Source organism: Conger conger, chromosome 11, assembly GCF_963514075.1.
Source record: "Conger conger chromosome 11, fConCon1.1, whole genome shotgun sequence".
In the NCBI taxonomy this organism is placed as follows: domain Eukaryota; kingdom Metazoa; phylum Chordata; class Actinopteri; order Anguilliformes; family Congridae; genus Conger; species Conger conger.
Window position 1 is genome coordinate 25,766,773 of NC_083770.1, and position 23,765 is coordinate 25,790,537.

At 43.2% G+C, this 23,765-nt stretch overlaps 1 protein-coding gene across 3 annotated transcripts; it reads right to left on the reverse strand.

Annotated features, from left to right (window-relative positions):
- Positions 1-4,575: 4,575 nt before the first annotated feature.
- Positions 4,576-18,127, reverse strand: si:dkey-32e23.4 (dynamin-1-like protein). Of its 3 annotated transcripts, none has more exons than XM_061260335.1 (18): positions 17,982-18,127; positions 16,232-16,355; positions 15,386-15,527; positions 15,024-15,062; positions 14,696-14,742; positions 14,343-14,414; positions 12,185-12,271; positions 11,871-12,033; positions 11,434-11,554; positions 10,674-11,012; positions 9,794-9,914; positions 9,307-9,462; positions 8,510-8,599; positions 8,319-8,417; positions 8,082-8,222; positions 7,417-7,526; positions 7,021-7,180; positions 4,576-6,688 (listed from the first exon to the last, which is right to left on the reverse strand). In XM_061260335.1, exons 2-18 carry the CDS (start codon positions 16,331-16,333, stop codon positions 6,632-6,634), a joined length of 2,046 nt encoding a protein of 681 aa, XP_061116319.1. In that variant the 5' UTR covers positions 16,334-16,355; positions 17,982-18,127; the 3' UTR covers positions 4,576-6,631. The 3 variants fall into 3 exon arrangements, with proteins under 3 accessions (XP_061116319.1, XP_061116320.1, XP_061116321.1); XM_061260336.1 differs by having other exon boundaries at positions 16,232-16,449; XM_061260337.1 differs by lacking the exon at positions 15,024-15,062.
- Between the last annotated feature and the right edge of the window lie 5,638 nt (positions 18,128-23,765).

The following is a 23,765-nucleotide window of genomic DNA, read 5'->3' on the forward strand; positions in this document are numbered from 1 at the left end:
CCAGGGCTCCAGAGAGAGAGTGAGAGAGAGAGGGAGAGCGAGATGGGGGGAGGGAGGGAGAGAAAGGGGGAGAAAAAAAGAGTCTGAAGAGGGGAGCAGAGTAATTTAAGAATACGACAGACATGGTGCAGAAGAAATGAAAACATGTTTGTACCACATAATTTGTTTGTAGCTAGAGGTTATGTGTGTACAGGTGAGACTTGCTGATAAGCTTGGCTTAGACTGGGAATAGCGAGGCCACAGACATAGGCAGGCAGCAGTAGGCACACATGCAACTCTTACCCATGAGATTGAACATATTAATTTACTTCCATGTCCATCCATCAACCTGACAGCATCTTCAGCCTCAGTGTGTCAGTGTGTCAGAGTGGGTTTGGGAGTGTTACTGTGCTCAACATGCATTGTCAGCTTTTCTCATTCAGACCATCATTCAAGGGAGAGGCTGTCATGGAATCGAATACGATGTCACTCAATTCCAGCTTATCTTCTTCAGGCTTGCGTTTTTTTAAACCAAATTTTGTCCCAAATTCTTTAGTATTTGGAATGTCCAATTGCACCTGCAGGTCAGTCCAAGTACTGTGTGTGTGTATGTGTGTGTGTGTGTGTGTGTGTGTCACTTACACAGTTGACTCAGGTGCCCAATCACCTAGAGAAATCCATATCAGAGAGGGAAGTCTCTCTGCACTGTGGTCAGCTATGGACTGCACTGGCATGGTCGTCCAGTCTGGAATGCAGGGCATCACATTGCATCAGGAACTAATACATTAACTGGACCCCCAGCCATGAGCACCCTTTTCAGTCTTCATGCAGAATGTTGCTTGAGCAGTCCATGTGTCATATTCTTCTGCTTTTGTACACTATTAATCATTATTTAATTAGTACAATACATGTTTGTCATCACTCAGGCTAAATTACGCAGTGACAGAATGTTCACTTCACATTCTTGAAGCATATGGCGTTGCCGTCGTTGTTTCCTTGGGACTTGAGTATTCATTTGGACAGGTAGGAGAATCTATTTCCTGCCTCACTTTATTGGCTGTTATTGAACTGTCCTGAAGTTGAGCATCTCTATTTTGTTGCTTCCCACTTGCAGTTCTGCAACCCCGCCTGCCCCCCATCCCCCCCCTCCCAACACACAAACCCACTATCCACCACCTCCCCGCACAGAGGGATGATCCATCAGGATGCTAAACAACAGTAGTTCCGCACGGTCTGACATTTAAATTCCTGCTGGCATTTTCACACAGCGGATGCTGTGACAGGGGGAGGTGGGGAAAGGCATCAGGATCTGTCAATTGGTCTGCAGCGTCCAGCGTGCCTCATCACCGCCTGGCCAGAATGCAGCCGAACGGAACGAGGGAGCGCATCGCATGGCAACCACGGGCCGCGTCGCCATACCCAGCAGCCGGTTCTCAGCACTTGGTCCGGCGCATATCTAATTAATGACCTGTGGTCTCAGCAGCCTCCCACACTGTCAACAGCGCTTAGAGCTCTCTGACAAGGAGTCGCACAGCCCCATCGCCAGGCTCCTCCTCCTCCTCCACCCGGCCAGTAACTGACAGTAATGACCTGTCGGCTTTGATTACTTAACGGCGACAGTTCACGTTTAATTCCCCACGAAGGTGCCTGTTGATGCCAAGGCAGCAGTGCGCTTACGCTAGAAGGGTGAGGAAGAGACGACCAGGGCAATTGACTTTGCATTGACTTTGGATCTACGAGGACTTCAAGTGCATGGCTATGCAGACAGCTGTTGGCAAAGGCGCATCTGTTGAACTCCCTTTATGGGTCAGTGATAAGGATACAGGAATCATAACTGGGCTGTGATGGGTGTTCCCTTTTCCCCACTGCATAAGAAATCATACAGTGACTGGCATGCATAGTGCTGACTTCATCCATCAGTAATGTGCAGCACCCTCCTAATGATACATGGCAACCATTTTGACCCATATCGCATCAGCTGTAATGGAAACGCTGAGACTTAATTGGGCAATTATAAATGATTGTTTGGTCAGATTGAAAGGTTGAGATTAATACACCAGAACACTGGGTTGGTACTTTGAGTGAGTGACAGGTGTTCATTATTGACTGCTCTCTCATCCCATAGACACACTGACTATCAGAAGGTGCTTATCGCACAATTTATGTAATAACGTCTGTGGATTGTCGATATCAACGAAAAATGTTCCATCAGTTTAGCATTCATGACTGGTTTACGAGTGATGCTATGTATATAGCGCATTGCTGTGATTGTGCCACAGGTCCCTGCCCGAATCTGAGAATTTGTGTGATTATCTAGATAAAAGTGACAGCCAAATCAAAGGACGATGATGCTTTGGAGGGAAATGTTGAGGTTCACACCTCTTGGGTAAAGGGAGATCGAACTGAATCTGGCAATCCTGACAGCCCCTGTCATCCAAAGCTACCTTTGATGCCCGTGTCCGACGGGAACAAACGTGATGGATCGTTGTAATTTGGATTCATATTTTTCCTTCTATTCTCCTGCCAATGTAAATTAATGAGACAAGTGCAGGATTTCAGACATGATGAGAGAACTCCACAATTACCTCACACAACGTATGATCAATGATTCATTAATACCATGGAAATACATCCCTGCGGGGAAAAACAATGTGAGAGCCCTCTGTAGAAAAACAATATTAATTGAAATAAACATTATTTCAGGGGAAGAATATACTATGTATAAGAATCGCCCTGGTGAATGCAGATAATACTGCCAAGCCGATATGAATTGGATGCTGTTGTATGGTACATTCAGACGGCTCAGTGAGTTGTCAGCAAGAAGGAGAGCACAAATTAAGTGAAACTAAAAACCACTAGCGAGCCATAACAAGCCAATCAACAGAACGAGAGCAAGATGAACAATGTGCTTTAATTGCCGCATAATGATAATTGCTATGATGAAAAACAAAAATGACAGTTGTCTCAGGAATTTGACTAATTGTACCCCAATTGCCCTCCTCAAATCAGACCAGTTAGCTCGCGCCTCCTGTGATGTTGCACGGCTGACTGCATCATTACTGTAGCGGCACACTGCAAAGTGAGCTCCCGCTCTCGGCTAATTACACTGTAAAATGGAAGCAGAGCACCGCAGCAGGCAGGCTCCAAACAAGCTTCCAGCCACTGCATTACCATGACAATCTGCACCTTGCTTGTTTATGTTTCTTGCTCACAGCTCGCAGCCAGTATCTTGTGACCTCATTGTGACATCATTAACCATTCTGGAAATCTTGGAAGTTCTACATTACTGTTAGAACTCCTTATGGATACTTAAGTTGACTAATGGGCAATGGCCTGGATAACCAAAAGAGCCAGAAGGTGCATTCATATTTAACAATCGGTAAATTAGCTGATTGGGCAAATCCCTTATTTGATCTGAGTCTGATCACGGAATAAGAAAGATAGTGGCTCGATGAGAGGGATAGGCAGAAGGGAGAACACTGCTCGTCTCGTGCCTCCCGGGATATTTCAACTCTCTGGCCCCGACCATCTACAGGTGAGTAACCGACTTACACCACACCATTCCACCGATTCTTCTCGGCCCTGCCTTGTCGCAATGCAGGAGCCGCGTATTTGTTTTTACGTGCAGTCATCGCATTTCCATAGGCATTCCTCGCCGCAGCTGATGGGACAGTCAGGTGTGATTAAATGCAGACATCTTGTGCATACCATTTGCAGAATCCCAGAGAGCCGCAAGAGAGTGAAGTTTCATTTCCCCACCTTGTTGATAGACCGAGCTCCACGATTCTAATCCTGATCTTGAGGCTCTCAAGGGGAAATTGATGTCAGCTTCTTTCTTATACCTACTGGGCTTAAGGTGTTTTTTCTCCACTGCTGACGTTGTAAAAGTATCGCCCTCTGCATCAGAGGTACAGTACCAGTGTTCAGTTTCAATGGAGGGAGTAGTCACTTGAAGCCCACACTGTGGTATTCGCTAGTTTTCTCTCCAGAAGCTTATGAGGTTTGACGTAGTTCATTCAATACTGACCTGCATGAAGATTGTTGCATTTTGACAGACAAAACTAAGAATGTATTTCTGGTCATATAGCAAGGCTGATTAGCATTCATGTTACCAGGTTAAATGGTTGCTCAATTAACTGCATGCCAAGGACAATTCTTTGTGCAAACACTGACAGACAGCGGCCTCATTCCTATCCATGTGTAGAGGCAAGATCATCCCAGATGTTTATTTAAAAAAATGTAGAAGGAAAATCTATGTTTTTATCGGTTTGTACAAACACAGGAGCCAAGTGAATTATCTCTTCCAAGGACATGGACCTAGATCAGTATTAAATCAACAGCTCAATCACACTTATCAGAAGGCATCGGGGAGAAAAGCCCAACATGTACTGAATGACAACAGGACCAGGGTTGAGTTAATGGGCTTTAGAACATTATACGAATTTTGTCAATCAGCGGACGTCTTTGTAGAGGTTTCTGTACCTGGAAGGTAATGTGCTGCCAGTTACTCTGAACCACAGCACAGGTTTCAAGTAACTGGAACATCTGTACATGCAAAAGTGTGTGAATGAAGACAACCCACACATAACAATAGGCTGTGTTCTCACATGGTTTTAATGGTTCCCCCTTATCATACTATCAGGACAGACATCGTTACACCACGGAGTACCACAAAAATTGGCAGGCAAGCACTTTCAGGCAGTTAATTTATAACAAAATCACAATACAAAAATGCATACTCAGTCACACCTAAAAACATACACCTACGTACATAAATATAGATGTGCACTGTCTTCCTATGTTGAAGGCAGTGTATCTGATAGATGGTCCTTTTCATCAACTTCTAACAGTATAGGGTTTATTCTCTTCAGCAAACTGTAACCAATGACACAATCAAAAGCACATACAATGAACCACTTCCTTGTCTTTTGGCTTGTTTCTACCATCTTATCTTGGGTAGAAAAATATATAACAATCTCAATTCCAGTGCCAGAAAATCCACAAAGTCAATGAAAGGCTAAGATAGAGGAACATTCTTGGGGATCAACATTTATAATGGGGCAGACAACTACATATGCAAACACATATAAGTGCACCAACAGAAGGACTTTCCTCTGCACAAGGTTTTAATGGACCAGGTGAACTGCAGTATGAAGGACCCAAAGTCCCTATGGGTGAGTGACCTCATTTAACTGGGCTTCCCATCTGTCCCTGAGACACCTGGAATGAGTTCTATGGGCAAAATGTTGTGCAACGGCACTCATTGGAAGTTAAGTTCAAAAGCATGAACCTGTAGCTCTTAACTTCTATGCACCCTCTATGGGAACACAGCTGTGCAAGTCAGAAGAAAAAAAATCTAAGAAATGAACTTGTGCAAACATTACGTCTCATATCTCACAAAGGCATCTTCCAATCTACTTGTACAACATCCATTCCTATGCATGAACTCTTTGTTCCACAGACTCCTTGTACTGTTGGGATCCATAATATCTACTTTGGTTTGAATGCTAAATCTACCATGATATTTCACAAACGATACAGTTTCTATGTTCAAGTGGTTGTTCATAAGCTCTTCAGAAGTATACAGTGGACATGAGTCCACTATATAAATATAAATGCCAAACATGACTGAATTGTGGTAGCTGCCCATTATATTATGCAATGCAAGCATCATGCATCACTCCATACAAGAGATACTTTCTCTTGAAAGGATAGAGGTAATTGAGGGGTGCTGGAGAGAAAGGGAATGTTCTTATTACATGGATATCAATCCCAACAAAAGTAAACACATCATACACCATATATCACACAGTCTCCATTTTTCTGCCTCCACCATGTAATTTTGTTGTGCTTGGCAAAGCACTCAAATAACAATAACAACCTTTAGCCATAGAAAAATATACCAAGAAGAGACCGAACCAGTGGAAAGTTTATGCAAGGTTAAAGTTTGGGATGCAGTTAAAGAATAGCCATTATATTTAGATGTGTTTTCCCTTCACAGTGACATCATGCTTCATGCTAATTGAATTAGAATTTGGAATTAAAATCGATGTATAAAATGCAAGCCCATTATTTGGTTTTGCATCAGTACTAAAATAGGTGGTTTGTTTACAGAACTGTCCCAGAACTTAATCCGTATTTGTCGTTTGGTTATATACAACCAATCACAATATTCTGCAGTGGTCTGTGAATGGGACTATTGATTGAGAAACCTGACAAGTATAACTAGCCTGTCATTGCCAGACATGGGATTAAACTTTAATGGTGTTGTGTTAAGCAAACTTTCCTAATGATGGAATATGTTTAATCCTGATTTCTTATCGATGGCAGAAGCCATTTCTGCCTCAATGCATTGACCCAGTACAACCCTAAGATGTTATTCTCACATGAAACACAAACAGCCTCAGTGTTTAGCTCTCAAACCAGAGAAGAAATTTTCAATTAGCCATATTTCTTTGGCCAACTGGATTAATAACCCCAAAATGCATTGCCCCACAAACCAGCAGGTGGTGTGCCTGTTGGTATGAGATCGATCCACGTGCACACTCACACATACACACAACCTCTCTCACACACACACACACACACACACACACTATTGGACATGCCTCCGGTAAGGGCATGGTACGGTCCTCCCCAGGCTGGTGTCTGGCTACCACAGGTGTGTTTCCCGGATCTCAGAGATGATCTGGCTGGCTTTTTGAAGAGCCTGTGTGTGGGGAGACAAAGATGGACAGTGCAGTTTCACTGCCAAGGATAGCAGACCAAAGTTCTCTTACCAGAGCATGCCCATTTTAGACCCCACTCTCTGAACATTGACAGCGTACACACACACACACACACACACACACACACACACACACTCACTCACTCACTCACTCACTCACTCACTCACTCACTCACTCACTCACTCACTCACTCACTCACTCACTCACTCACTCACTCACTCACTCACTCACTCACTCACTCACTCACTCACTCACTCACTCACTCACTCACTCACACACACACACACACACACACACACACACACACACACACCTCCAGCATCTGCGCGACCTCTGTCCTCTGCTGCGCCGTGTCCTGAGACTCTATAAGCAGATCTCGCAGGAGGGGCTGTTTGTACAGCTGCCCCACCAGCTCACTCTGCAGTCGCTCCTTCACGTGGTTCACCAGGAAGTGCATCACCGTCTTGGGTACACTGCAGCCAGAGAGCACAGTTTCTGATGAGGACAGTACATTACTCAAGAATAGGTGAAAAAAAGGTGAAAAAAAATAAAAATAACTAGTGGCATACATGGACATACATTGAAAAATGGCAATCGAAAATGGCCAGAGGCACATTGTATATACAAAAAGAAAAAGATGAATTTGTCAAAAGATCAAATGTCACTAAACAATTACACACACAAACACAAACACACGCGCACCCCTGACCTGTCCTGGATGCTCTTGCGGACGATGAGGAAGTAGCACTTGATGAGGCGCTGGATGACCTCGCAGTCCCGCTGTTCCCGAGCGCTCAGTCTGCGAGACACAGGCACAGCCTGGCACACAGAGATGGGGCGCCCACATCCATCACTGTCACCGCTTACAGTCTCACCACATCCAGCAATACATCACCGCACAATGCAAGTCAACATCGCTGCGCTGTCCGCAGTCATTGGCTGAGGCTCTCCAACCGCAGTGCTGTCATAGGTAGCAATTTCCCCCCGTTTAACAAACTTATCGTTTTAAATTAATATTTCAGTGTCCAGGTGGGTGCTGCGTGTTGGTGGTGGTTGAGACGAGTTTCCCCCTCATCACTGTAAAGTGCTTTGGGTATGAGAACTTAACCCTTTAAAGGTTTTTTAAATGTTTTTTCAGGTCCATTGCTTTCTATCACCAGTAGTGATTGTTACATCTGCATTAGAATGGTCAACATTCTCACCACATATTTGTGATCTTACACCGAAAAGGGTTAAGTGTGTTTGCTGGCTGGGGTGTTGTCTTTTCACAGTGTAAGTTGGCTAAAGACAGATGTCTGTAGTCAGCCGATTGGATGTCTCAGCAGGAGGGGTGTGGCCGTCTCCCTGAGTGACAGTGTGGTGTTGGGGTCTCACCGTGTCCAGCAGGTTGATGGCCTGACCCTTGGTGGGGCTGCTGAAGGCAGACCCTGAAGCCTTGCTCTTTTCCCCCGCTGGCTTCTCCTCCACCGCTTTTTCAGTCTTCCAGCGCTTCCCTCCATCCTGGAGGGTCTCTGTCTGGGGGGAAGGAGAAAAGGGGATAGATGGAGGAGAGACAAATCGACAGAGGAAAGAAAAATATGAGGCAGGCTGGTGTGGCCCAGAAGTGCTTACCTGTTGGCTGTTGACCGAAGCGGAAACCTGAGCAGCGTCAGTGAAGTCTGGGTGTTTCGTGTTGATGTAGGCCAGCTCTATCGCCACCAAGTTATGCACCTGAAACCAAACAGTCAGGTGATTCCAAAGACACAGGCAAACCCTGTCGCCTGTAGGATTACATCTATGCGTACAAGTGGACTGGCACTCACCATCTCATTGGTGACGGGCAGTCTCTTCCTCAGTAGACCGGTCACCACCTCCACAATGGAGTCGTGCAGTTTTGGAAAGCGTAATAGCTCCTGGTGTACAGGGCAGTGACACAGACACATGAACAGCAGGGCTTTAATGCAGAAAGTGCATCATGTAGTCTGTAATACATGTAGAGAGAGCATGATGTGTGTAATATGTGTAGAGAGAGCATGATGTGTGTAATATGTGTAGAGTGCTTGCTTTAGGTAGAACAGCCCTGGATTATGTGTGTAAAGCGCAGAGTGTAGTAATGTGTCCTGGGGAGTGATTGGATAATGTGTGATAAATGAGGTGCTGCATAGTGCTGGACATTGGCTGTCATAATACTGCATAATGCACTACAGACACCAGCGGAGCAGACATTTGATGTTGGAGGAGTACCAGCAGAACTATAGATGTGTGATAGGGTATTTATTCATTATTTATTCATTTCTTTGCGTCTGTACTCCACAATTTGAGATTTGTCATTTTCAAAAATCATGCGGTAAAATAGAATATAAATTACAACAGTGTTTATACATAGTCCCCCCCCATTTCAGGGTACCATAATGTTTGGGACACAGCAATGTTATAGAATGGAAGTAGTTTAGTATTTTGTTGCATATCCTTTGCATGCTTGAGTTCCTGATGTCTGTGACCTATCAATATCATGAGTCTTATTTTCAGGTTGTCCTACAAGCGATACTAAAACTCTTTGCATTTGAATGGATCTCTATGGGAATTGTGGGGTGGGACCAGACTCAGCGTTAGTGAGTACCTGTGTGCTGTAGGCGGAGCAGTGCTGGATGATTCTCTGGAGCTCCTCGTGCACCAGCTCCACACAGCGGAGACTCGGCTCCTCCAGACGCTTAATCTGTTTCTTCACCAGCAGCTCGAAGGAGACCTCCGGCACAAAAAGAGCAGGGCGCGGACCCTGCAGGGCAGAGCACAGAGTGTTAACTCTCCACAAACAATAAAAAACAATAAACATGGGCAGTCCGAGTCAAAATACCGGACAAACTTAATGCACTTTCTATTGTGCTTCCAAGAACACTGATGAAGAACATGAACTACAGCCTTTCGTTTACAGAGAAAAACTTGCAAACATAACAGTAAATAAGTTATCTACCCTACTGTTTGCTCTTTCTTCAGTCGAGTCACTGATATTAATACTTTTTCATGTTGTAATACACCAGATGGGGGCTGGAGCAGCACTTCACACCAGTGCTTAGCGCACACACTCATGCTCAGTAGCCGAGCGTTACCGTGGCGTTGCGGATGGCAGTGAGGATGTCCATCTCAGTCAGGCCACCCAGGGGGTCAATAGACTGCAGCGTGCGCCCGAACGTCTCGTGGAAGATGTAGCAGATACGAGCTCCCCCGCAGCTGCCACAGACAGAGGATGAGTGTGTGTGTGTGTGTGCGTGTGCGCGGGTGTGTCTGTGAGTGCGAATGTACCCACAGTGTGTGTGTGTGTGTGTGTGTGCACGAATGTTCCCACAGTGTGTGTGTGCGCGAATGTTTCCAGTGTGTATGTTCCCACAGTGTGTGCATGTGTGTGTGTGTGTGTGTGAGTGTGAATGTTCTCACAGTGTGTGTGTATGTGTGCGTGTGCGAATGTTCCCACAGTGTGTGTGTGTATGTTCTCACAGTGTGTGTGTGTGTGTGTGTGTGTGTGTGCGCGCGCGAATGTTCCCACAGTGTGAGTGCATGTACGAATGTTCCCACAGTGTGTGTGCGTGTGTGTGTGTGTGTGCGCAAGCACATCCCCAAAGTGACTTGCGGAACAGCGAGTGAATCAGCAAGTCACCATCAGGACATTTCATCTGAACAAAGTCAAAAGGGTATAATTCACTTTCGTTTCATCCCTTGTGAATCAGCGGTCTGTGAACCGTTCAGAAGCTCTGGGGTACAACCAGCAGCAGGGTACGAGTTCACCGTAAAGTACAAATCCCAAAATGAAACCTAAATCACACCACTGTGGAGCCGGAAATTACAATGAAGGCTGTGAGATAGTCGGCCTTAATGATGACATACAATGGACCCCCTAATGTGCGTGAAAGCCTCTTTGTGTGCGGCACATTCACTATTCCACTGTCCCCTCGGCTCTGTGTGTGTGCGGCAGATTCCCCTCAGCAAACTCACAGCTCGGAGGTCTGGATGTAGCGGGCGGTGCCCTCGATGGTGCTGCAGTAGTCACTGGCGAACTTGGTGACGATCTGCAGCAAGGTGGCGCTGTGGTCCTCCACGGGCTGGCCGTAGCTGCTGAGCCGGGCCTGGTACTGGGCGCTCAGCACGTTGACCCGGGTCTTGAGCTCGGGCAGGCAGTCGCGGATGTGGTGCATGAGCAGCCGGCTCAGGCTGCGGGCCAGGTAGCGTGAGCCGCAGCGAGAGGCCAGGGAGGGGTAGTGGCGCTGCAGGAAGGCCTGTTCGTCCCGCGCGCAGTCCGCCACGCTCTTCCGCGTGTTAATGTCGTGCTGGCTCCTGTCGGGACAACCGAGGGGAAAAGGAAGGGGTGAGGCCACCTTTGATTCGCAGAGGAGCTGCGCAATGAAATGGCCACCAGTGAGTTACACCGACTTCCTATTGACTTCAAACGGCTAGCCTCGGGGTTGTTTTGATGAATCTGCTCCGAGTAAACCGTTTCAGCTCGGAGAAATCTATTACGGTTCAGACGTACTGACAGTATCTCTCAGGGACAGCTGCACTGGGCTTTCACCATCTGCGTTGAGTCAAAATGCACTCAAATAAATGACTCAATACACTCAAGGCCCTTCTTTTTTTTTCTCAAAAACTAAGGCTTAGGTGACCACATAGCTTATTATGACTGACATTTCAAGGGCAATCTATATCTTCCTGCCTCGAGGTTTTATTAATAACCAGTGTGAACAGGGAATGCACAGACCTGTTAACCACCCCAATGATGCCCAACCGAACGGGAATGACCCGGCCCAGGAGAACCTCCAGAGCATCGGTACCGGCGTCCATTAAGTCCAGCTTACTGACCACGAGCAGAGTCCTACGACCTGAAAGAGAGGCAGACACAGCTCTCTGAGGGTGAGCACACAGCAGACTCTGTTATCCATCCACACTTGTAGCCATAGGTTAAGACAATGACGCTCAGTATTTTGGCTGGCCTGTTCCCATCAAGCATTTGTGTGGTCTCCTCACTGCCTTAACACCAAGTAGAGAAGCTCTGATTAAGAAAGAAAATGTCATTAACAAAGCAGATATAAATCTGTAAATTCAGACTGCAGCACATGCAATATTACCGCAATATAAAAAGCAGCAGAACAGAATAAATGAGTTAAAAGTCCTGAGAGGGGACCATGGGCTTCTCACCATCTTGGTCCACCTCTCGAGCCAGTTTGAGGGCGTCACACGTGGCCAGGTCAGAGTTGGCGGGCGACACCGAGAGGATGAGTGAGTTGGGGTTGGAGATGAAGGATAGGATCATCTCTTGCACCTGACTTTCAATGTCTTCGGGTTGGTCGCCCACTGGGACCTGCAAAAACAAACCTCACTTAATTAAAACATCAGGGACGGATAGCAGAGAAATGCTTCATGAATTGCTGCGCAGCTTTTACAAACTGCATGTGTATAAAAGGTCAAACTGCACCTGGGTTTAAACAACCGGACAAGAGCAAGAAAGTTACCTTGGTGATACCCGGAAGGTCCACCAAAGTGAGATTAAGGACATGAGGAGAGAAGATCTTTAAATGGATGGGCTCTGAGTTGATCCCCTTAAAGGGAAAAGAGAAGTGAGGGAGGGAGAGAGAGGGGGAGAGAGAGAGAGAGAGAGAGACACAAAATGATCATGATTCAGGATGTGACAGCAATCAGAGGTGGCAACCCATGAAGACAAAAAAACATTTTCACCAAGCCAAGCTCCTGCATTCTCATTACACATGTTGAGACTAAAAAAAGCAAATGTTTTTCCATCAATCCTAGCTGACAATTTCAAGCAAATATTTAAATTCTAAACAGAGTGGCAATGAACAGGGAATCAATTGGTTGCGTGGCACACAGTTAATCAAATTTGACCTGCAACAAAACATATGTTGTTATTTTTCAGTTAGCCTGTTAAATTTAGATGAATGCTTAGCTTGCAGATGATAGCTCAAACTTGACACTTCCCTTATATAAGAAGGCCATACAGGTCTTTTTTTTGCAGGTCTTTTTTTCTTTTGCATTGCCTTCTATATCTAACCTGAAGCCAAATGCATCCAAATTAAAACCACAGTCAGCATACTAATTTTCCCTTAGGCCCACACTCATCCATCACCAGATGCTTATGATTACATTTTTTACTTTTTCTAGTTGTTGCCAACACAATTAATATGCAAACAAAAACCCCACTGACATCTTTCAAAAATAGTTTGACTAATGCATAATATTATTATTCAGTTGAGTTAATATATTACTTGCATCAATTACATTAATTAACAATTAATTTCATTTTTTCTCTTACCTATAGTCAAATCGCTTCACAATAAAAACATTTTCTCTATTTTGGCAGCATACATTACCATTTTTGTTTATAACTGGGGACAATAAAATTCTACATAATCTGAACTCATGTGGCAACGAGCACTACAGATGTGGCGTTTTTACACCCAAGTATAAAAGCAGTGATTAAAAGCAGGGGTTTATTCTCCAGTCTCTCTGCCTTACATTACATGTAATTTAGCTGAGAATTTTATCCAAAGCGACATACAGTTGATTAGACTCAGTAGGAAACAATCCCTCCTGGAGCAATGCAGGGTTAAAGGCTTTGCTCAAGGGTCCAACAGCTGTGCGAATCTTATCGCAAATTTTATTGCAAATCTTAAGGCATGGCCACCCCACGCCTTACCTTAACCACTACACTACAGCCCCCCCGACACCTTACCTTAACCACTACACTACAGCCCCCCACGCCTTACCTTAACCACAACACTACAGACCACCCCCGACGCCTTACCTCAACCACTACACTACAGCCCCCCCACGCCTTACCTTAACCACTACAGTACAGACCACCCCCACACCTTACCTTAACCACTACACTACAGACCACCCCACGCCTTACCTTAACCACTACACTACAGACCACCCCCACACCTTACCTTAACCACTACACTACAGACCACCCCATGCCTTACCTTAACCACTACACTACAGACCACCCCACGCCTTACCTTAACCACTACACTACAGACCACCCCACGCCTTACCTTAACCACTACACTACAGACCACCCCACGCCTTACCTTAACCACTACACTACAGACCACCCCACGCCTTACCTTAACCACTACACTACAGCCCCCCCACGCCTTACCTTAACCACTACACTACAGACTCCCCCCCATGCCTTAACTTAAGCACTACACTACAGACCACCCCACACCTTAGCTTAACCACTACACTACAGACCACCCCACACCTTACCTTAACCACTACACTACAGACCACCCCACGCCTTACCTTAACCACTACACTACAGCCCACCCCACGCCTTACCTTAACCACTACACTACAGACCACCCCACGTCTTACCTTAACCACTACACTACAGACCACCCCACGCCTTACCTTAACCACTACACTACAGGCCACCCCACACCTTACCTTAACCACTACACTACACTAAAGGCCCCCCCCACACACCTTACCTTAACCACTACACTACACCCCCCTCCACGCCTTACCTTAACCACTACACTACACTACACTAAAGGCCCCCCCCACACGCCTTACCTTAACCAGTACACTACACCTCCCCCCACGCCTTACCTTAACCACTACACTACAGGCCACCCCACGCCTTACCTTGTTGTCCCCAGAGAGGCGAGCCGTCTCTTCCTCAATCTCCTTGCGGATTTCACCGAAATCCGTAAATATCTGAGCAGAAAGAAGACATGTCAAAGCTGTGATAGCGTAGCCATTCTTTACCATTTGTGAACCGTGTCCATCTTCAATATTGAAAATGTATGTGTTGTAAAATTCAATTAAAATTAAATGTTAATAGCCAGAGGAAGATTTGATGTGATTGTCAGGAGCTATACTGTGGTTTCATGTCGGGTGAAAATAAAATGAAAGTGGCAGAATAAGAGGGTAGATTACTGACAGGCTTATACTGGACAGGAAATTGAAAGAGTGCAGATGGATGCCTGAGGCAGTACCTGGTTTTTACAGTGGAGGAACGTGCCCCATTCTTCAGCTTTGATCCCTTGAACAGAGAGAGTGGGGATGAGTGCACAAGAACTAATAAAGTAGAAGCCTCCACAGCACTGACAACTGAAAATGGGGTCGTGATGGGGTTAGGCAGCATTGGAACACAATGTCATTCAGAAACTGAGTCATGCACACAGTAAATGACTTGCACCACGGAACGTCAGGAGAATGTAAGCGGCAAAAATAATAATAATAATTACAATTTAAAAAAAAAACATAAAAAAAGATCCATGCAGGGACAGATACATGCAGAACTACCAGACAGAAAACAGACACCTGGGTAGCTGTTCTGAGACTTTTGTTTTGTCCCATTTCCTAAGGAAGAGAATAAAAGACAAGGAAATTTAAGGAAGATGTTAGCAACTAACAGAAAAACCCTCTGAATTCATATTAATAGCATCTGGTCACATGCAATGGAAAATCTGACTGCGAGGAGTGTTATTTTGGTCAGACAGTGAACATGCACTTTATAGAAGAACAAGGCTGTAATTCTCTTCACCTAAACTGATGTTAAGACAATTTTGTGTATTAGATATTCATAGTACTCAGTAAGTAAGAACATTTATATGAAAGCAATCCCACAGAATAAAGTCAAGAGCTTTAAAGAGCACTATGACTGTGTCAATGGAGTGTAATACCGTTGTCTGCGTGCGTTCTTTCTTCCAAAGGGGGGACGTTGACAAGCTGTAGCACCAGGGGCCTCCGTGTCACTATCCCTGAACCCCGGGGCAGAAAGTCCCGTCCCACCAAGCTCTCCAGAACCGAGCTCTTGCCACTGCTCTGTCATTGGAAGAAGTAAGTGCAAAACCCATGTAATCCCGACCTGGCATCTTACAAAAAGTGTCATCATCTTGTTCAATTGCTACCCATATCCAAGAGGGAACAAAACCGAATTTCACCCCTGGCACTCGAGAAAGGCTCTTTGGATCTTTTTTGAGGCTGAAACCTGATAATGAATAATACAAAAATAAAGAAAAGCCAGCATTCCCCATTATCAAAAATTTCATTCATTTTTCAGAGACCACTGTTAACTGCAGTATGTGCACAAAGACAGGTCATGGTATGTGCCATCCCAAGCAATTCACAGCACAAGTGAATTATCAATTATCAATCAGTATTTAATTCTCAAATAATCAAATAATGTACGGGAAAATACTTGTTTACTCTGCATACAGAGAATGTGTAATTGCTCTGATAAACATAAAAGAAGAAAGATAATCTGAAACACTGAATCAGAATTAGTATCAATTTGTGTTTTGATGACAGAAATGACAAGTTGTGGTGTTAAATTGGACAGTTGTGTGTCCTGTGAATTGCTGAAGAAGGCCCATAACACAATGTGTACTTTGTCTTTGTACACATATTGCAGCTACTGTAACAGTGGTCTCAGAAAAACAATTGCCGATTGCAAGTGCTGCCTGGATTGGTATCGCATAATGACATCTTATTGCCAAAAACGTATTCTTTGACCTGCTTTTACTGACCTGTGTTCCAACCACCACGATCTGGGGCAGGTGAATGACCTCAGCACCAACAGTAAGGAAGACTTCTTGAAGCCGGTTAATGATGGGAATAAGAGTCTCCATCTCGGCCTGCTTGAAACCAACACTGTGTGTGCGCAATATAGAGAGAGCGGGGAAGGAATGGGGAAACGGCGATTATATCCTCTGGAAAATAAGAGACAGGCAATCTCCCTGATCCTCTGTTAAACAAACACAAACAACAATACTATATCAGGGAACGTGTACATCGGGAGTAAGACAGTAAGCCAATTATAAGCAGTTGCTACATCCCTCTGCCTAAGCTGAACTGCAGTGATGGCAGTATAAGGAGGGCCAGCAGGGAGTCAATGGTACAGTGTGTAACCCAAAACCACAACAGTCCTGAATCTGGAAGAAGACTCACAGTTCAATATCCTGCTGAGGAGAGCTAGCCTATGCCCCTTGTATGTTTCAGATTCATTGAAGGGAAACAGTGTAGATGGATCATTTTAAATGTTTTGTTTATTTTTATAACTATAGTTATAACTACAGGGTCGGTATATTTTTTCCTTTTCTAAAAAAGGCAGGATTAGTCACATAGGCTTCAGAGATATGAACTTTAATTCCCCCACATTAATAAATAGTATGGCGGTTTAGTTCAACAGTGCTAGAATGCATAATTGAACTCTTGCCTTGACAGGTGTGTGTACGGGACAGGAAGCTGGGATTTGTATCCATTTATAATGTATTTCAAACATGGGAGAGGTAACGAACCCCGTAAACCTAGGTGGTTAACCGTGGTTGCGTGATTAGCTACATAGTTTGTACATACACGAGCAAGCAACTCATTTTCAGTCATCCATCACAGGGGCATTTAAGAACGATCAAAGGAAATAGCCATCAAATTTGGAGTAGGTGGGGAAAAAACGTTTACTACAGTGTACCCGCGTTATTTCTGTTTACCACAAATGCAAACTCTCAATTATAAACCGTCCGAATAAATAGACCGGAATATCAGGAAGACACCATTAAATAATACCACAGCCCTGTAGGTGAAGTTTTGTACTGAGCAAATACGGCTTCTAAGAAGTTCTCAGCTGTGTAATCCTAACATGTGCGCTTCCGAAATAAATATATTCAGATGGGTCATAAATGGCAAGATAAATAGCTACACAATGAATCACCGCTTAGGGAAGTGAAAGCATAAGCAGTTGGTAAATTCTAACTATCGAGATGGCCAGCTAATGCTTTTCCTAGCTCAAATAAAAAGCAGGTCTTCCTACTCCAGAATCAGCGCGTTTGCTTCCTAGCGTTCTCCAGCTGAGCCCGAACCCAAGGGATTGACTGTTTTGCTCAATATGCACACGCCATGTCAAGACACTCGGCTGTCAAGATAGCTAGCTAGCATCAGTCTCGCCAGAATTCGATAAGCATCCAAGCTCATGTTGATGCCCATCTAACTAGATAAGGAAGCAAACAACTACGGGGACACATATTACAAATGTTAACAATTTAAACAAAATGTTCGTGTAGATTGCTGCCTAACGGGTTACTCTATTTATCTGACAAACTAACCAGTTAGCTAACGTCACTGAGATTTATACAAATTGCCGCGACCTCAGCTGAGAGGGTGTAGCTAACGCTGTAGCAGTCCAATGTAGCACGGTAATGAGCTAGCTAGGTAATGTTAGCGATATATGGACAATAACTGAGGGGTATTATGAAATTAAATAAATTATCTATTTGTTCTCACCAAACAGACACAGCAGTGAATTCTCGTCTTAGTCCTACACCACGGTGTTCACTCCATTATTCCTTATAAGATCATTTTAAAATAGTGACAAACAGCTACTGCTATTTCCCTTCAAATTCTACGTTCCCATTACGGTCTTCTTCTGAACAAATGTATACTGCTTTGACTACGAACTGCTGCCACCTACTGTTTCGGCGAATAACCGAAGCGCTGTTACCAGTTACACGAGTTACCCGAAGTCAAGTTACCAGTTCAATGCCACAGACCATTTTACTAAATAGGGCCCCGAATCCCTGGTTTTAGACAGTTATGGCAAGTGCCGCAGTCATGTGTCAGACAAGGTGTCCATCTGGCATTTTACAAGCAAATGCCGTAAAATATCAAATCTGTGAGGAGCAGTGAAGGTGGCAGTGTTCACATTATTTCTCAGAAAGTTTATTTTAATACTTTTTTTCAAACCAACGGATTTGCTATAGACTGAGTGTCTGGAATTGAAATAAACTTGATACTGAAAAACATTTTTCATTTTTAGCACTTTTCTGCTGAATGGAATTTGATGAACAGAAGGAATCATGTATTTCGGTCTTTCAATAGCCTAGAAAAAAGGCTAGAAAAAGATCTTATTTAGACCTACTAAAATCACATAAGTTATATGATGCTCTTTTTTAAATGGGGAAAAAAACAAAGTACATGCATTTAAAAAAAACAAAAAAAAAACATACATACCTTATTTACAAGCAAACATTATGTGGGTCGGTGAAACCAGAAAAGTCAAGCTCAATGTATTTTTAGCTCAGCAGCACTCCAGGAGTAGGTAGGATGCCACCAAATGGTTCCAAAAGAATAATTGGCATACAGCAGAGGCAGGCCAGTGTCTGTTCCAGGCTATCCTTTAAAAGTGGCCGGTGTTGACAGGCAATTCCCTCTTAGTAAATATATTGGTCCTGTGCCCCATCATTATTACTTGCAATAGGCTACTGGCAAGGTGATGCTGAAGCAGCAATACTTAACCAATGAGGATAATTATAAGAGTTTTATATATTGTTCTCATTCTCAGACTTCACTCGGTGCTTAAATTGTCACAGATTGCTTGCCCTGTTTCATTCCCAGTTATTAGACAGGCAGTTCTCAGTGTCCTTGAGGACAGTGTTGCCAGTGTTTTGAGGTCTCAGGATGGCCTGTGCACAATTCTACACAGAACCAGATCAACTAGGTCCTGATAGATGGCCTGAGTATTGACGTTAACCTGAGAGAGCTCCCTGCATGGGGTGGCTGTGTTTCTTCCAACAGTTCCAGTAATGGCTGTGGAAACGCAATCCCTCTAGGCAAAGCTGGAGGGGGATAAAGGCTTCCTGGAGCATTTTTAGTGACATCTCATTGTTGCAGCTGTAGTCAAAATAGGTGTGCATGCAATACATGATAATTAAGTGAGGGGTTGAATCTCCAGTGTGAGTATATAGGGTAATCCTTTTCCTTTTACTTGACCAAGCTCAGACAGTGTGTGAATAGGATGAACTTCCTCCATTCAAGAGCACTTCTTTTCTGAAGTTTAATCCTTTACACATTCTCTGAAGAACTCTTGTCAAAAGTATGCAAACTACTTTGCTGGGGGTGAATTTCCTGTTCATCATCAGCCAGTCATCACATATTGATCAGATGATCTAGCATCCCAGAATCCAGGAAATACAGTGTTGTGTGTGTTGACTTGCTCTGTTGACTGAAGTCTCTGTTCTGCTTCATACATGTCCTCTGGGAAAGGTCAGGCCATATCCTTATTGTGAACTTTGAATAATATGAAACATTGTCCTGTTAAGCTGGAACTCACCTTTGCAAGAAGGCAAAGCTTTTCATATTCAAATAATTGATGGTAAATAACTGACTGGTGCCTTGGCCTTGGAGAAAACCTTTGCCAATTTTGCATACACATAGTAGCAGTTTGCAGTTGTTGGCAAACTTGATGTTCAATCACAACACACATTTACTTCAGACATGTCTATGAATACATATAGTAATTGAGGAAATCAGCTTTTGTTCATTATGCACCTCATAAATAAAACCACCTTTAGGAAAACCGGATTATTTCACTTATTCAAATTATTTTCTGATTCTTTTAAATGGCCCTTCTCCTCTGATTTCTCTCATTAACAACACATTTCTGCCCTCAGAACTGCTGCTCTCTGGATGTTTTTCACAGAATTCTGAGTAAACTCTAGAGACTGCGTGAAAATCCCAGGAGAATATCAGTTACAGAAATCCTCAAACCAGCCCATCTGGCACAAACAATCATGCCACAATCAAAATCACTGAGATCACACTTTTTTCTCCATTCTGATGGTTAATGTGAGCATTAGCTGAAGCTCCTGATCCGTATCTGCATGATTTTATGCATTGCACTGCTACATGATTGGCTAATTAGATAATTGCATGAAGAAGTAGGTGTACATGAATCCTGTGAAGAAATAGGTGTTGGGCTGCCTTATATTTGCCAAATATTTGCATATATTGTCATTGCATATCTGCCTAATATGTTAAAATGTATGTACAAAAACCATGTGAAATAAAGTGTTAGGTTTCCTGATCTGTTATCTCATATGCTTAAAATGTATCTTTGGGAGTACATTTGACATTCTAGTAAGTATGTGGGGGTTGAGGGTGACGTGATTCTTGTTATTCTGTGTCTGGCCTAAAGTGGACGTTGGGGCCTAATAGGGTGCAATCCAAAGGACAATCCAAACTAGGTTGTTTCCATGATAATTCATGTTTTAATCATTCCTAAGAATTTGATTTTATTCAGAGCATCATCATTCCTAACTTTGAAAAAGGCAATATATGCCTAGCAACCTACCCCCTAGCAACAGCTGTGGCCAGTACAGGCTGGTCTACCCTTCATAACCAATGCGCGAACACTTGTATACATTCAATTATAAAAGGCTTTGAGGCAAAATCCCTCTTTACTGTCCAATCTACTTCAGCTTTCCCACTCCCTGTACAATCTCAGGCTCACCACACACTCAGACTACATGGCCTTAAAGCTTATTTCAGTTCTGGTGGTTCTGCTTTACACTTCACTGCAGCAAATGATTGGAATTCATTGCAGCAGAAAGTCTTCATAAATATCTTCATCCCTGTACCATTTTTAAAGTAAAGCTAAATTGATTTTCTTTCCAGACCAAATAGAAGATATTATTATTAGAAAATGCTGAGTTATGATCTGTCAAAAATATGCACTTCTAATTCAATCACTATCAAAATATGTCCAGAGAACATATCATTCTTACTGTATTTTGCATTCAAAATATTTAAACAATTTCCTATCTGCTCTTGCACCACCGGGCTGTAATACAATTTTATGTATAAGACAATTACCTGTAAACTTTTGAGTTATGATCATTCAAAACTGGAAGACTTTTGTCTTAAATTCAGACCTCTCTAAGACATCTTTGTTTCACATATATACAATAGTAAGTCCAAAATACGATAGCTTCTGTCTGCGTAGATAAAGCAAATCTATCTAAACGATTGGGCTAAGTTGTTCATTAGTCTAGATTGTAAGTTCTGTTAAAAGCTCAATGTCTGCCAGCAATAGAAACGGCTTTCTGAGACACAAAACATTCCAAATAAAAGTTAGGTTTGTGGTGTCCCTTCCTTCTAACCTGCAGGGGTGTATGAGATGCTAATGCAGTACATAAATAAAATACAAATACAAAAAGTACTGGTTATGTATCAACATGTTATTTGTATAAGAAGAAGTTGAAGATTTTGATAGGTAGTTAATATGCTATTTATAGTATAATATAATATTTATAGGAGATAAATGGACTAATGCTTAAGGGTGCATCTTTTTTTTTCTTTTTTTTTTTACTTCTCTTTATTGAGGTTCTGACAGCAAGTACATATATTTCTATTCAGCACTTTCATAGAACCCATTTTTTTTCAAAGTTCAAAGTTTCAAAGCATATTAACAAAAGTACAAAACACAGCAGGACACACTAATCAGACATAATACCCCAGTAAAGAAAAAGGAAAAGACAAAGTAGTAGTGGGGCAGAGTAAAACAAAGATGGAAAATAATAAAAACTAGACAAAACAAAACACACACCACCAGACCAGTATAATGACGTCCAAATTGTTAGGGCATGCTGTAGTTATTTCACATTGCTTCACCTGTTAGCTAGGTAGACCAAAGTTCACTCCAAGGGGATCTACTTTGTCCAGAACGGGCTGCCATGTCTTGATAAATCCCTTGAAATTGTCATGGAGGGTATAAGTCAGTTTTTTCCAGAGGGAGTACTCTCAGTACTTCCTCATACCAATCGTCCAGTGTAGGAGTATCCTTGGAAATCCAGAAAGTGAGAATAGTCTTCCTTGCTATGTATAAGAGTATTCCAATCAATTTAGCATTGTGGGCATTTCTTGCGCTGTCTGCTTTAGCTGCTAAAATATACTGCAGAGGTGACAGTTCTAAATCGTATCCAACCAAAGCCACTACTTCGTCCTTCACTTCTCCCCAGAACTTTTGTACCTACTTCAGTATCACATTTAAGGCAATTAAGAGAGCCCAGACCAAACCTGCTCCTCAGTAGTGGAGTAAAATGGAGTCTATGTAATATTTTAAATTGTCTCTCTCTATCAGCATTACAGTTCAGAATAGTGAGTGTATTTCCTATAACTGCTGTCCAGTCATCCTCATCTATCTGACAGTTCATATCACTCTGCCATTGCTTACGGATATGGTCAGTAGAGTAATTAGAATTTAGGCCAAAGATTTCATAAACATGAGAGATAAATCTTTGTGGAATGGACTGTTTAAGAATATTTTCCAAGAAAGACTCATTTGGGGCATGTATGCTTTTTGGAATATAATGTCTTATTTGCAGGTAGCGATAGAAATGAGACTGCTGTAGAGAATATTTACTTTTTAAGCCCTCAAAAGACTCCATTGTTCCTCCTTCATAAAGTTTAGCAAGCCGGTCTAGGCCATTCTCCTGCCAGAGTTTAAACACTGGATCCTGACATGAGGGAGGGAAATCTGGATTCCTTCATATGGGAGCCAGTGAAAAATGTTTTTTAAGTTTGAAGCAAACCTTAATCTTGTTCCATGTATTCAATGTATTCAAGACAATAAAGTCATTTTGTACCTCCAATTTTACCTTTTTGTGATTCACAAAAGGACAGTCCTTTAGTGCCAGTAGGCCACAGTTCCTAGCCTCTATATCAATCCATGTATTTGTAACGTCTGGATTCACCCATTTGTACATGTACCGAAGTTATGCTGCCCAGTAATATAACCGAATATTTGGGACCCCCAGTCCACCTTGTTCTTTGTTTCTTTGTAGTTTACCTATTTTCATTCTTTTTCATTCACTTTTTTACCTTGCCAAATGAATTGTGTAAACATTTTATCCAAATCTTTAAAAAAATTAAAACACATCACAGGAGTGGGGTGATTAGATTAGATCTGGTGGAGGGTAAAATGATTAGATCTGGTGAGGGGTAAAACAATGTGTGGGGAAAGGGGCTGAGAGAGGGGGTAGAGGATATAACAGAGAGGTACTGATCAAATAGGTAAGTTTCACAGGATTGGGGGCTAGATAGGGTTGTAGATTGACCAAATAAAGTGAGATGCTTCGGGGGGTTGGCTGTAGTTGATTTGCCTCCCATGTTTTACAACACTAACATGTACCAAAGTCATGGTGAATGGAAAGCATACTACCTCATCTGTGAAACATGGTGATGGTAGTGGTATGGCTTGGGCATGTACAGCTGCCACTGGAACTGGCTCAC